At 42.9% G+C, this 14,050-nt stretch overlaps 1 protein-coding gene across 3 annotated transcripts; it reads right to left on the bottom strand.

Moving 5' to 3' along the window:
• LOC8068782 (jasmonate O-methyltransferase) lies at positions 1,376-6,512 on the bottom strand. Of its 3 annotated transcripts, none has more exons than XM_021448912.1 (4): positions 6,388-6,512; positions 2,348-2,758; positions 1,955-2,221; positions 1,376-1,865 (listed from the first exon to the last, which is right to left on the bottom strand). In XM_021448912.1, the coding sequence occupies exons 1-4, from the start codon at positions 6,472-6,474 to the stop codon at positions 1,527-1,529; spliced, it is 1,104 nt and encodes a 367-aa protein (XP_021304587.1). In that variant the 5' UTR covers positions 6,475-6,512; the 3' UTR covers positions 1,376-1,526. The 3 variants fall into 3 exon arrangements, with proteins under 3 accessions (XP_021304587.1, XP_021304588.1, XP_002436471.1); XM_021448913.1 differs by lacking the exon at positions 6,388-6,512 and adding an exon at positions 4,989-5,662; XM_002436426.2 differs by lacking the exon at positions 6,388-6,512 and adding an exon at positions 5,235-5,662.

The raw sequence follows: 14,050 nt of genomic DNA, 5'->3' as shown, positions 1-14,050 counted from the left end.
GTTCGAGTACACACCCCCCCCCCCCCCCCCCCCCTCTCACCCTGCTTCTCTCTCGTTTCCCTTTGTAGGCAAGCCTAAGGTTGTGTACTGAACTGTAATGATCTTGTGTGTGTGTGTGTCAAGTCTGTGATTGGTTCCATCACTTTACATATATGGCATACATGTACAGCATTTTAGGATGAATGTGCAGTGAGGTTTTGCCTATCTGTATATCGGCAGCACCGTTTGGCCATGTTTGTTTCACCTTGTAATGTATTGGCTCCATTATTGGATTGGCCATTATCTAATTTGGCGTATCAGTCAAGTCCAAATTTTCTTGTATCCTGATCTTCTTTTTTTAAAGTCTCGAGACATTCCGGTATATATATATATTATGGTGGCGTTCAGGGTTGAAGACATTCGTGTACTATTATGTTCTGTTTATGTAAATGGTTTGAGGCTCAAGTCGGTGTGGGCTCTTATAAATAACGGCCCGATATTGTGTGCGACCAAGGCAGTTGTCTTCAGCTCACTTGTTTGCCAAAACCCATTTATCAAACATTTTACTTAACAGTTAACACAGACTACCTGTCTTATGCCAGAAACACACTGAGGTTCTTTACTGGCTTTCCTTTTTTTTCTTCTACCATTTCTGGAGAGAGCTCACATTTGCATAGAAGCCCGAGCTTTGTCTCCTAGATGTTAATGCTCTCTCCGTGGAGAATAGCTTTACTACTAGCAGTTAAACAAGGGTTAATCCAATCATACCTTCAAACCCTAAATAAACCCCTAGATTTCGAAGAGTTTTTTTATTTTCAATACATTTTAAGGAAAAAAATTTAAAATATCTCATGTATCTGCTAAATTTCAGGAAAAAAACAATGTCATTTCCTAGTGGAACTATTTTTTCAAATCATCCACTGGGTAAATGAATTTTACAAAAATTATCCACAGGAAAAATGATTTTATTATTTTTTTAATGAAAATCGTTTCAGAATACATGAAAGTCATTCTCCTCGAGAAAACATTCAAAGCTTTTATGCTGCTTTTTTTTATCTAAAATGAAGAACCCACGCGTCTTTAAAATATACTTTTTATTTATAAATGCTAAAAACTAAGCATGATCCATTTTGGTTGTGTTTAGCATCATAGGCTTTATAGTTTTTTAAATAAAATTCTCCACATAGTATTATATTTGACTTTCAGTTAAACTATTTAGCTCCAAAATGTATTCTAAATCTAAAAATAAAAAACATCCACCAAAAATCAATTCTTTTTCCATGTAACTCTCAACATATGCACTCAAGTGAAATATAAACTTCTTAGCAAATCGCATGCTTTCGGATTTAACTTGAGTACGTAAGCTAAGTAATTACTACATGGAAACATTCAAACATATCACTTAGCACGTAAGCTAAGTCGATCACCACCGGATATTATAATTAAAAATTGTTCCACAAAACATATCATTGTTATAGTTTATTATTACACGCATGTAAATCTTGTGATTTGCCAAACATACATATATGAAACACACGTTGCGTCCATCATGTCCTCCTGGTGAGGGACGCAGCAACGAAAGCGCTGGATTTGTTTGGAGAGAACGCATCTAGAGGCGCCATCTCGATGAACTTCTCCGTGATCTTTAAGAACTCGTCCATAGCATCTGCAGATGGCCCGAAATGCTGCGCTATGATCGCCTCCATTACAGCTCTCAGAGCGCGCGCCGCTGTCTTCGGCGCGTCAATGCCATCAAGAGATTCATGGACAGCCATCTTGTCGATTGAAAATGAACCCTCAGCTTCTATTATCTCTCGCACCTCCTTCTCTGACGGCCCGTATATTGGTATGTAGAAAGAGTCAAGTTTCTCATTATCGATCAAACCCTGTTAATAATAATCACAGCCAAATATTATATAATTATATAATATCTAGTAACTGCATATGCGTACGTGATGGTTGACATATACAGTACCTTTGACGCCATTTCGTGTAGGATGGCATTTGTGAATTCCAAAAGCAGAATGGCACTCTCCGGCTTATCATCAGAACGGTGTCCAAGAAGGGAGAAAACCATCCGACCTCCGGGAACCATCTCTTGAGCTCGCAGATGCAAGATCCGTGTGAAGTCATCGTTAAACTGCCGAGCATAGGCCTTGATGACTATGGAACGTCGAGCACGCCTCACCACCTCGTCCCTGTCGTAAAACGGGATTCCGTTCCTCACCAGGTCTTCAGGTGCCTGTTAATGTTATGTTTTCCGGTTAACGCAATCTAGAAAAGTCAAAACCTCTTATAATTTTGGAATGGAGGGAGTACTAAATGTAATGTAACACAGAGAGCTTGATCCAGTTGGTCTCATACTGACCTTTGAGAGCCAGTGGAAGCTAGCGGTGGAGCAGACTAGATGGAGGCTACGCTTGTTGAAGAGCCGCCCGTGAAATGAGCCAGGAACGATGCTGGCCAAGACAGGAGGACTGGAGCTTTCTTGGGTTTTTATGTACGTGGCCAGGCTCCTGATGACCGAGTTGAAGTCATTGCTTGGGAGGTCGTTGAGGTGTATGCAGAGCTCTGGTGGCTCCTGCTGGAGCTCCGAGCAGTGGCGGCGGACGGCGTCAATGGCCATGGACACAAGCACGAGCGTGTTTGGACCAGAGGAACAGCCCAGGTCAGCGATCGCCATGCCACTGCAGTATGCGTTGGCAGTGGCACCATCGTCCTTGAGCAGGCTTGCCACGGCTTCTTCTATCATTGGCTTTAGCTTGTTTTGCAGGTCACTCTGGATAGTAGATGCATGGAAAATGGCCACATTAGTAATCTGGATAGAAGGAAATAATATTTCTATAATTATCAACGGAGAACACATATATTCTAGTTTTCATATTGACCAAAAAAAAACTTTTTTATCTAGAAAAAAATTTATTAATCATCATTCGGAGGCACCTAAACTTCCAAACTACTTATACCAAATATGTTATTCCCCCATCAGATTTTCTTCTTGTTTCGACTTTCGAGCAAGCAAGTTGACCTGCAGTTACTACTATTTCTAAACTGTTGTCCGAAGCCTCAAGTTCTGTCCAGAACAGCCTTAAGATCGTGATAGTCCAATTAACCCCTGGCTGACTCTCCAAGTATGCTAGGGCTCGAGGGCTACACTCATCAGGTGCGTCTTCCATGTCAGAGGGGCGAGCCTGAGAAAGGCAAAGTTACCATTGCTCTCGGGGCTCGTGGCCTCAGCCGAGACACGGAAATTCCACGTCTAAGGGGAGCCTCGACCAAACCACTGCTCTCGTGGCTGTCCTAGCCTTGGCTCAGAGTCAACAATCATCTCGAGCGAAGCCACAAGCCAGCTTCATAATCTATCAGATGCTCAAAGTCTGACAGGCGCAGAAGCACTACACTATTGTCCCGTATCATAGCCGCGAGGCGTTGTCAGTCACCCATCGGCAAGGTCACGCCTAGGGCATGACGCGCTAGGACAAGGAACCATCGGGGACTCCAAGCCCACTTGGCAACCCCTCAAGCAGAAGGAGCCAGGCCTGTCAAAGAAGGCAGGAGAAGGCTCACCCGAGGAAGGCCACACTGCGACAGACGGCACCTGGCGGTCAGCATCAAGCTGCAACATAGGTGTTAGGGAGTGATTGTGGTTGTGTTGGTCCCGGCTAGAAGACAAAGAAGGAGCGATGGGGCCACAAAAAAGAAGGTCGAAGCCCAAGGCAAGACAAAGCCCTAGATGAAGACCATTTGCTTTGTACCCCATGCCCTCCTCACAATATAAGGGAAGGCGTGGGCTCTTGTAGAAGGGGACGTCGGACCAAGACCTGATCGAATGATCTCACCAAGAACCCTAAATCAACATAGTGCTACCCCCTACCACTCTCTCTCTCTTGATTCCTCCATTGTAATAACTCTTGTTTCAGCGTTCACTACACCATATTTCATATTCACTGCCAGGTTAGAACCCCATCACTGTCGAATTTGGCTCCAGCAGTGGACAATTGACACCCTCATCACTGTTGGGTGCTTAGGCCACCGGAGGTTGACCCCCGAGGAACAACATGATGCTTGCCATGCATTACTAGAAAAATGATTTTAGGACACAGGATCATATCATTTTCACAGTCGTGAACACCTTGAGACCACCTCCATAAATGCTTAGGGAGGCCTAAAAAAATGTATGTCTTTGAAAAATATTTATGGAGACAGACGTCCTAAGATGACTCGTCTCCAAAAATCATCAATTCGGAAGCCGGCATCTTAGGATGTCTGGATGTCCGCCTCCACTTTTTTGGGATGTTTATGACTAGTATTCGGTGGTTGCAAAACTAATTTACTTTTATTCGTGCAGTTGTTCTCTAAACTTAATATAAAACTACCAAGAACCTGCGCAAATGCGCAGGCTAGCAAGGTCTGACACATAAGGTTTGTCATTTAAAACAGTCGTATACACATTAGACGTCGGCGTTCTTGAATATTGGCACCACTGAGATTTGATCACATTGCAGAATGTTGTCATAATAAAAAAACAATGTGGTTGTGGTAAACTAAAAACACTTAATGTCTGTTCATGCTTACATTCTGGAATATGCTGTAGTAAAGCATCTGGGAAACTGAGGGCATTGTAGTCGACAAAGGGTAAGACATAATGTAAATCCAACAAAAAAATAAAGAATTATTCCTCGGCTCGGGTATAGGGAAGACTACTTTATTGATCTGGTGTGATCGACTTGCTTAGGGAAGGTTGAGAACTTTTCTTTTCCTTTCAAAAAGGAATCAATGGCGAACGTACGCTATCCAACGGAAGTCCCGAGCGATATGACTATTCCTATCCTTTCCTTTCATCCTTAAGCGAATGCTGGAACAAAAGTAAGGTCTTCCCTCGAAGTGAAATGAAAGCAAAGGTGCCTTAAAAGAGTCAACTAGCAAAGAATAAGCACATAAAAATGAAAGTTTTGTCTACGTGGCAGCTAAGCAGGTTCACATTGTCATGTTGGAGCATTTGGCCGCACCTCAAGAAACTACTCCACAGATAGCTGAATGATCAAGGTACCAAACCGATGCAAACTCAGGAAGCAGAGCCCTTGGAGCATTTCATCGAGCACTTGAAGGGCACAGACCACCATGAGCGAAGGAAACATCAGAGGGGGGCCTCAGGGTGCTCAAAGACGAAGGGGTTCAGAGGCCATTGAAGACAAAGCAGCATCCCATGTAGTATGCTGAGATTGAAACGCAAGAGAGGGAAAGTGGCAGCTTACGTCGCCGTGGAGGCCAAACGGTGTCAGTGGCGCCGCCGGGGACGGAGGTGGTTGCTCCCGCGGCCTTCCCTGCGGCGGCCGGCGGAACCCCTGCCCGCGGAAGCGCGGTCGTGTGGCAGTCGGGCGTGCGGCCACCGTACGTGACGGCCTCGCCCGTGCGGCCAATGTTGCGGGCGGTGGGGGTCGCGACGTGGGAGGCGAGCGGCACGGGTGCGACGTGCCTGCAGGGCGAAGGCGCAGCGGCCGCGGCCGCGGCTGCGGCGACCGCACAGCAAGGCAGGCAGAGGGACGTGCGGCGGAGACGGCGAGGTTTGGGTGAGGACAGGGCGCAACGCGGTAGGGTCAAGGGCTCCACGGGCTGTGGTTCCGTTGCTATGAGAAGGTTGCACGCGGCGACGACACCCGGAGCCGGCGCCCACTTTGACTGTAAGGTTTCTTACGGTCTTCTCCCAGCCTACCCATACAATAGTTAGCTATTCACTATTAATACATGGTCCACTTATCTCTCTCACAAAGTTTCTTGGTTATTATGTCTAAGCTGGCTGTAAGCTTACAGCCTGCTTCTCCTCTCTCTCCTCCTTTCTCTCCTCCACATCAGCATTTAGCCAGCTTACAGCCCACCATAATACTTGCTCTGAGCTGAGGATCAGACGGTGATGATGGCGGTGCGACTGTTCTGGCAACAGTATTATGTCTGAGAGGGAGGGGATACACAGGATTAAACATGTCATGGCCCTTGTAAAAAAAACCTGCCATGGTTAAAAGTACAGTTTGATGATTTGGTTGAGTTTATCGGTGTTTTTCTCTCATAATATTGTTTGAGCTTATCAGCCGAATCTGTCACCACTCAACCGTGTTTTTCTCTCACAATAAATCAGCCAACAGTGACCTATCAGCCAAATGAACAAAGCGGCTATGAGATTTCAGCCAAGAAATTAAACAAAGAGCCATGGGCTGTGATATACTACCAAATTAAAGTTCTCCATTGCTCATCTCTTCTAGCGTTAAATTCAGTTATTAATTAATTGATTGATGAATCCATGTGCACAAGCTAGCTTACATCTGAATGTGACAGACGTAAGACAATTCAATCAAATAGCCTAATAATTAATTAGACCAAAGAGTGACGCTCAAAAAAATACTACATGGATACCTGGACAGTGGAGTTGCGAGCGTAGCTTGTATCTCCGTCTCCAGGAACCATGTGCAGAGTTTCCTCAACTACTAGTCCGGATGCCATGGCGCCCGCTGGCTCGCTCCCTCTCCCTCACGCAGTTTTCGCACGACAGTTGTTGCACTGCACCACCAAACTACACCAGCACGTTGATAAGGACTACTGGTCTTTATATAGTAGAACTCGGATGGCAGAGAAGTGTACTAGTGGTTCCACATAGTGACTACTTAGATACCATCTTCTTCTTAGATACCATCTATATTCTCTACGGCACTAGAAGTAAGGATGGATCCAGATGTCTAGATGTCAGAAACATCCGATATCGATCCATATCCTTTTTAGTTTAAAAAGAATATTTGTATTTATATTCTATTTGAATATGAATACTCCCTCTATATATTATAAATTACAAGTTACTTTGACTTTTTAAATTTATCCATTTCGCTATATATCTAGACGTAATATTATATATAGTAAATAGATGTACCAAAAAGTCAAAGCGGCTTATAATTCAGAACGAAGAAAGTATTAAGTAAATAGATGTATCTGTATTTATTTTTTAAGATTATTCTCTCCAATTTTATATCCATATTCGACAAAAATATAAAAAAATATGATATTATCCGCATCTACAAAATATGAATTATTTTAAAACCATTTAAATCTTATAGTTATGACTAATTAACTATGTAAATGATAATAATTTTAATATAGCAAGCAATATGTACCATTATTTAAAAGTTATCTATGACTAATGTAATTTTCATATTATTATCAATATATAAATCTAAAGTTTAATTAATTTTGATATGGCTAATAATATTAATAGTATTTTATTTTTGTTTATTTGTATACTTCTAGAATTTATTTTTATTCATTTTAATTTATTAACTAATATATATATATATTATTCTTATATTTTATATATTTATAACCATTAAAATATTGATTAAAATATTTTATTTTTTGATAGTCGTCCTTATCATATATTAAATTCCTTCATCCATAATGATTTTATTATACTATGAATATATGATTAAAATATTTTATTTTTGGATAGTCGTCCTTATCATATATTAAATTCCTTCATCCATAATGATTTTATTATACTATATATATATATATATATATATATATATATATATATATATATATATATATATATATATATATATATATATAGGAGGGAAATTCCCTTCTACACCGATGCGTAGTTACTCGCACCAGGTAATATACGCATGCCAAGCGTCGCAGTCCCGCGCATGGACCAATCTAATGGGCGGATGACGGCGTTCGTCCTCTCGTCCACGGAACTTTCACCCGTTTGTGAATTGGCTTAGCGGGTGCAGTAACACATATCACTACCCGTTAAATCAGCGGCGTCCTCAATCTCCATCCGAAGCGTGATGTCGCTTCCCAACCTAATCCCACCGATGGTGGAGGCGGCGGGCAGCCTCCCATTGCGGATCCACCGTAACGCCACCGGTGGCGGCGCTCTATGCCCTTCTAGCCAAGCAGCGGTGAGAGCCCCAATCCTCACATGTCTGCGACGGCGCCGACCACGGCCCCTCCCTGCTGTGACGGCAGCGGTCCCTCACCTACTTGCTGCAACGGCAGCGCTCCCTCCTCACCTCCTGCGGCATGGCTCCCAACCCAATCGCACAATGGCAGATAGCAGTGGTGGCCTCTGGGAGGTGATACGGCAGATCCACATGTACGGCGCGGCCCCTGGTGCGGCGTTTGGAGGGCTGCTGGCTCATTCGCTGGCGCCAGCGGCAGAGCTGGCCTCGTCGGAGCCGGATGTCAGGCCGTCACTGCAGAAGTGAGGTGGAAGGGGCCAGGGCAACCGCGCGGGTCACCACTCACCACCACCGGCGGCCTCCCCCACCAGCATCTCTGCTTCCTCTGTAGATGTGACAACGACACATCCTCCATGTTGGCTGCGGCAACTTCTCTCCCCGTGGTGACCCTCCATGCCCGCATACGCCTCTTGCCATTGCCACCATGTGTATCAATTGATACTTCATGGATTAGATTATCGTTTGATACTGTTCTAATGTTCCAACTATTAAAATAATGGTTTTCCAATGTTTAAGTATGCACTTATACTATCTATAAATCTTGAGATACGTATGATACTCTATTAGAAAAACAAAAAAAATATGTATAGATACTCTATTTTAAAAAGTATGCATAAATACTGCTATATTCTAAAGTATGTACACATACGTGTATGTAACTCTTTATGAAAAAGGTATGCACACATACTAATATATGAGGTATATGGGCGTACTTACTACGTATATGTTATATTAGTATATGCACGTAAAAGCATATACTAATTATGGATATGTATGCACGCATACTCTTTCTGCCTTATAAGTATGTAAATCATCATGCAATCATCAGTAAGTACGTACGCACGGATATACTCCTTTCTGTCTTTTAAGTATGTAATTATATGTACATTATTTTTAAATCGAGATAGTTCCCAATCCTGTTAGTACAATTTTGAAACCAGCTAGACTATAGATATACTGAGTAACCCAAGTACAGGCTCCTGAGTATATAGATATACTTCCAAGTACAGGCTCATACTACCTGCTTTTGCGTATGTACTCATACTTTGATCAATATAGATAAGTATGTACTTGTAATTTAATTACAATATGTTTATGACCAACAAGTATCCCTAATATACTCACGTGAAACAAAATATATACGCCACAGTACATACTTCAATGGATCGATGAGTACGTACAACGTACTGGTACTTTGCTTTACTTGCTTCACGTCAGCAATGCGGCGATATCACAGAAATATATTGTTTTATTGCTTTTTTAACTAAAATCAATCCGTTAGTTGCATGCGATGCCCCACTCCTTATCGGATCCTCTCAAAATCCGTTAGCCCAATACGGTACCTATACGTCCGCCGGTCCGCGGGACTGGCTGCACGGAACCTACACCTCGCGTCGGAGTATATATATATATATATATATATATATATATATACACACCAATAAGCAAATGGATACATGTTATCTTCAAAATATTCGAATTTGAGATCCAATTTGCATTAGTATCCAACATTATCCGTATTCGTAGTTAAATTTAAACTAAAATATGATAAACTATGATATCTAAATCCGTATCCATCCGAAATCCATGCGTAACTATAGGAGACTCTGCTTGCCCTTCTATGGGCTCGTTCTCAGAGCATCTCCAGGAGTCTTTCTAAATTTCATTATTTAAATCATTATTTGTAGAACTATTTGTATAAAAATTGCTTTGTATATCTTTTACCTCTCCAACAGCTCTTCTTTATCTCATACGTACTCTACAGAGTCACTCTCGTTTTCTATTTTTGGCTAGCGAGAAATCTGAAATAAAAGATGGCTATATTTGAATGATTATATTTTAAAAAAGTTGTTGAAGGATAATTTTTCCAATTCGAGGTCGCTAGCCTTCTAACCGTGTTGAAGTCGCTAGCGAGCACTCAAGAGCCTAGCTAGGTTCCCAAATTTTTCTAAACCTTTTTAGCGTGTAACATGTTTAGAGTCTCGTTACACTATCAAAAAAAAATTTCTTCATTAATTTTTTTATTGTTTCTAGTCTCCATGCATGTCAGCTAACGATTCATACACAACGTACGCCCTTAATATATTGCCTTTCCTTCCTTGCGTTGCACTAGCTTGTTTTGAAGAGCGCGGACCGGGCACGGAGGGGATATAGCACCTTTTTCCTATTCCTGTGTATATGAATATTGTTTTGCCTCCGTTTCGCTTTCGCAAAGGAGCATCGTCGAAATCACAGCAGCACCGGGGCCAGCTGGGCCTCCTGCTGTACGTATTTATGCCGGTCCGGCCGGTTTCTGCGTCGTCCAAAAGAAAAAAAAGGAGAAGTAAACACGATCGACGACGAGTCGAGGTCACGAAGACTCGCGGTGTGGAGTGAGTGAGTGTGGACGAGATGACGCGTCTGCTCGCTCGATCGATCGCTATCATCACATGTATGGCGATGGCAGTCTCTGGTGGTGTTGTGTAAATGCATGCTACTAGGCTTTGTAGTTTACCCCAAAAACCAAAACGTTTTTGAAATTCTCCGTCATATCGAATTTTGCGGCACATGCATGAAACATTAAATATAGACAAAAACAAAAACTAATTACATAGTTTAGCTGTAAATCACGAGACAAATCTTTTGATCCGTCCATAATTAGATAATATTTGTCACAAACAAACGAAAATGCTACAGTAACGAAATCCAAAAAGTTTTCACATCTAAACAAGGCCATATATATGTGCATGCATGAGAGTCGACACAGTTGTAGGATGCCTCAACATCCTTGTGACTAAAATTCTGGGTGTTCTTGCTGTATTGGCAGCGCGCGACTTTTTTTATTGAAATTCATTTTTAGAGGCAAGTATATATATCCGTTGTCTCAGCAAACTGTATTTACAGAGGCAGCAAAAACTGTATTTACAGCGTACGTACGTGCAAATCGTTTATGTGTGCTAAGTGACGACGTACAAGAAGCTGTTAATTTATGCAGTGAGGATGAGGACGATCGAGGTTGCAAAAGCAAAAGCAACTGCACCTTGTTCTCCTCACGAAGTGCAAGAGCTAGCTAGCTGACATCCAAGGATGAACGCGCTTTCTTCAACTTTAATTTGCACGCGCTCTGCATCATGGATCTCTAGCATAACTAGCTTCCAGGATGCATGCATGACCCCAATTTATAATACTACATCCATTCCCAAAGAGTGTCGTTTTATAAGTACAGAGAAAATAATTTTAACATTATTTTTATAGTTAGCTCCAAAAACTAGATTTATTGTAACTATATATTCTATAATTTATCTAGTGATACTCATGACTCGCTGCTTGAGAAGTCGTATATACTAAGCAACTCCAACAGTTTTGCAAATAATTTTGGCATTCTTATTTTTTTGTCAAAACTCTCAAAATCTCCTATCCAACAGTTTGGCAATTGGGTTTGACATTTATATATAGCAAGTTGGCAAATTCTCCTCCTTTCTTAGCATTTATGCACACCTAGAATACGCTTGACATTCTGCATGCGCGTGCTTTTATAGCAAGCTGACAACCTGATGCTTCTTCGTTGATCTTCAGAACCAGTAGAATTTTGTTTTTGCCAAGTCAAAATTGCCAAACACTTGGAGATATCCTTTTTGTTCACTCCCCATATCGATTTTGGAGTTGGCAAATAACAACATTTGCCAAACAAAATTTGCAAAATTGTTGAAGTTGCTCTTATGACACGCTCCTTCGATCTGTGCCTAACCCATGCCTGATGATAATCTAATTAATCTTATTTCCTTAATTAACTGATCACTTGTGCACGCATGTTTCTGTTCGAATTCACCTCTCCAGTTCAGCGTGTATCTTGCATGGTTACTGGTTTCCATCAGTTGCATTAACTGTTACATCACTTGTTGCATGTATAGTGAGAGAAGATTTTTTTGAAGGAATATACTGAGAGAAGATATACATACAATATCACATGCATCCAACTCCAAAAGAATTAATTCATGCATGTTTTTGTTTGGAGAACCTCTTCCGTGCAGCGTCCTCTACTACAACATATAATACACGCGCGCGTCAGTCTTGCATTGCTTTGCTTGACTCGATCGACGAACGTAACGACGCCGCGTGCCTACTTACAAGTTACAGTACAACGCACATGGCAGTTGGCACTACTGGACAAGACTACTAGAGCCACCAGATCGGAAACCCTTGGACGCGAAGCGACCACCCAGAGATATATATAGGAGGTCGAGCCATTGCCCAAACCTATAGTCTGCTAGCTGCTAGCTAGCTGTGACTCTGGTGGAGAGGAGAGGAGAGGAGAGGAGAGGAGTGGAGTCTGCTACCCCAGTCTCTGATCGGAGTGGTGCGTCCGTCCTTCTCCTTCCCCTGACGACGACGTGTTGACGATGCACGTCGGTGGTATGCATGCATTCGATCTACGCCTCCCAGCTGCTCTCTCTTAATTTGGTTGTTAGTATTACTGATCGTCGACGAATTGAACTCCGATCTATATATATCCACCGTACCCAGCAGGGTCCCAGGCTTCGATCTTGATTATTGCTGCATGCGCTAGATAGTTAAATTCATTCCTACTTACTCACTCAATCAGCATGATCCGCCGGCGGGTGCTGCAGGCGGAGAGGTTCCCATGGCGGCAGCAGCACCGCCGGGAGCAGTGGTGGTGCCTGTGGCGGCCGCGGCACAGCCAGCAGCAGGAGCAGCGGCACGGAACTGGACCAAGGTGAGTCAGAGGTGGGCACAGACGCTCTTCGTGCTGGGTTTTGCGGCGGCGGCGCTGGCAACCTTCTCCATCAACTCATACCCCACGGTACATGCGTTTTTTTCCCTGTACTGTGTACCTACCGATCGAGTTCAATCATAGAGACTCTCTGCTGCAACTGCAACTGCATCTCAGGGGGGCGCCGACAGAGGAAGCAGAGGCGGCGGCCCTGCGCGCCGCGTCGGAGGAGCTGCTGCTGGCCGCCGCGGCGCAGGTCCTCGGGGCCACGACGGCCGTGCTGCTGCCGGCGTGTAAGCTGGCCACCATCTTCGCCACCTTGCTGGGCTCGATGACCGGCTACTGCGCCAGCGATGTGCTGTGGCTGCTGGTAGCCTGTCACGGCTATGTCCACGGCGACCTCCGCGTCTACTACGGCTTCTTCGTCGCCATGTTCTTAGTCGCACTTCTCGTCGGCTTACTAGCCTCCCTGGGACCCTGTTTCTAGCTAGCTAGAGTATAGGTCTACCTAGTTCACAGATCGATCACGTATATACCTAGTGGGTTATATATATATCATGGAGATGGAATGTAATAGTCCCAATAATAATGTCCTATATGAAATTATGAACATACACAGTAGTAATTTAATTTGCATTGTTGGTCGTACTTGTCGGTTTGCTATGTGTGGCGCTAATGACATGTTAATTTTCGTCTTCTGATTAAGTGATGAAGTAAAATTATATATCTCTGACATGTCATGCACATTGTGATTTGATCCACCTGGAACTAAATGTTGTATTGATCAGCTGCATTTTGTTGGGTTTTCACCTGAAATTTGTTGTCAACTTCGAGTGAGATCGATTCAGTACTGATCATATATCGACACAATGCAGTATACATTGCCTGTTTGCCACCTGATTTTTTTTAAAGGTTAGCAAGAGATTTGCGGAATTATATTGCAAGAAATAAAGAAAACAGGATTATAGGCAAAAACCTTTGGCCCCGTTGCAGGGCCACCTGCAAATTTAATGTTTCGATCGACTCCATTTTGTTGCTTTATTACCTGAAACTAGAAACTAGTCATTTAACTTTTGATCATTTTTTTTTATCTCAGTAGGCACCGTATCTATCTGAAAGTAGCCGCCTTAAAGTAGAGTGTATCTCAACGGGCCGGCATTGTATGATTTGTATCGATCTATCTCGATGAAGCTACCATGCATCTCGTGAGAATTCACAAGTCTGTTAGTATATATAGTCTCAATGCATGATTACAGGAAGACCAGCCGTCTGCTTGCAAAATCCGCACTATACATTATTAGGCACGGCCTTTCCGATCTGATTAACGTGTCATTTCTGCAATCAAAATCCC

Source organism: Sorghum bicolor, chromosome 10 (genome assembly GCF_000003195.3).
Source record: "Sorghum bicolor cultivar BTx623 chromosome 10, Sorghum_bicolor_NCBIv3, whole genome shotgun sequence".
In the NCBI taxonomy this organism is placed as follows: Eukaryota; Viridiplantae; Streptophyta; class Magnoliopsida; order Poales; family Poaceae; genus Sorghum; species Sorghum bicolor.
Note: the sequence above shows the minus strand (reverse complement) of the source record. Positions and strands in the feature narration are given on the sequence as shown.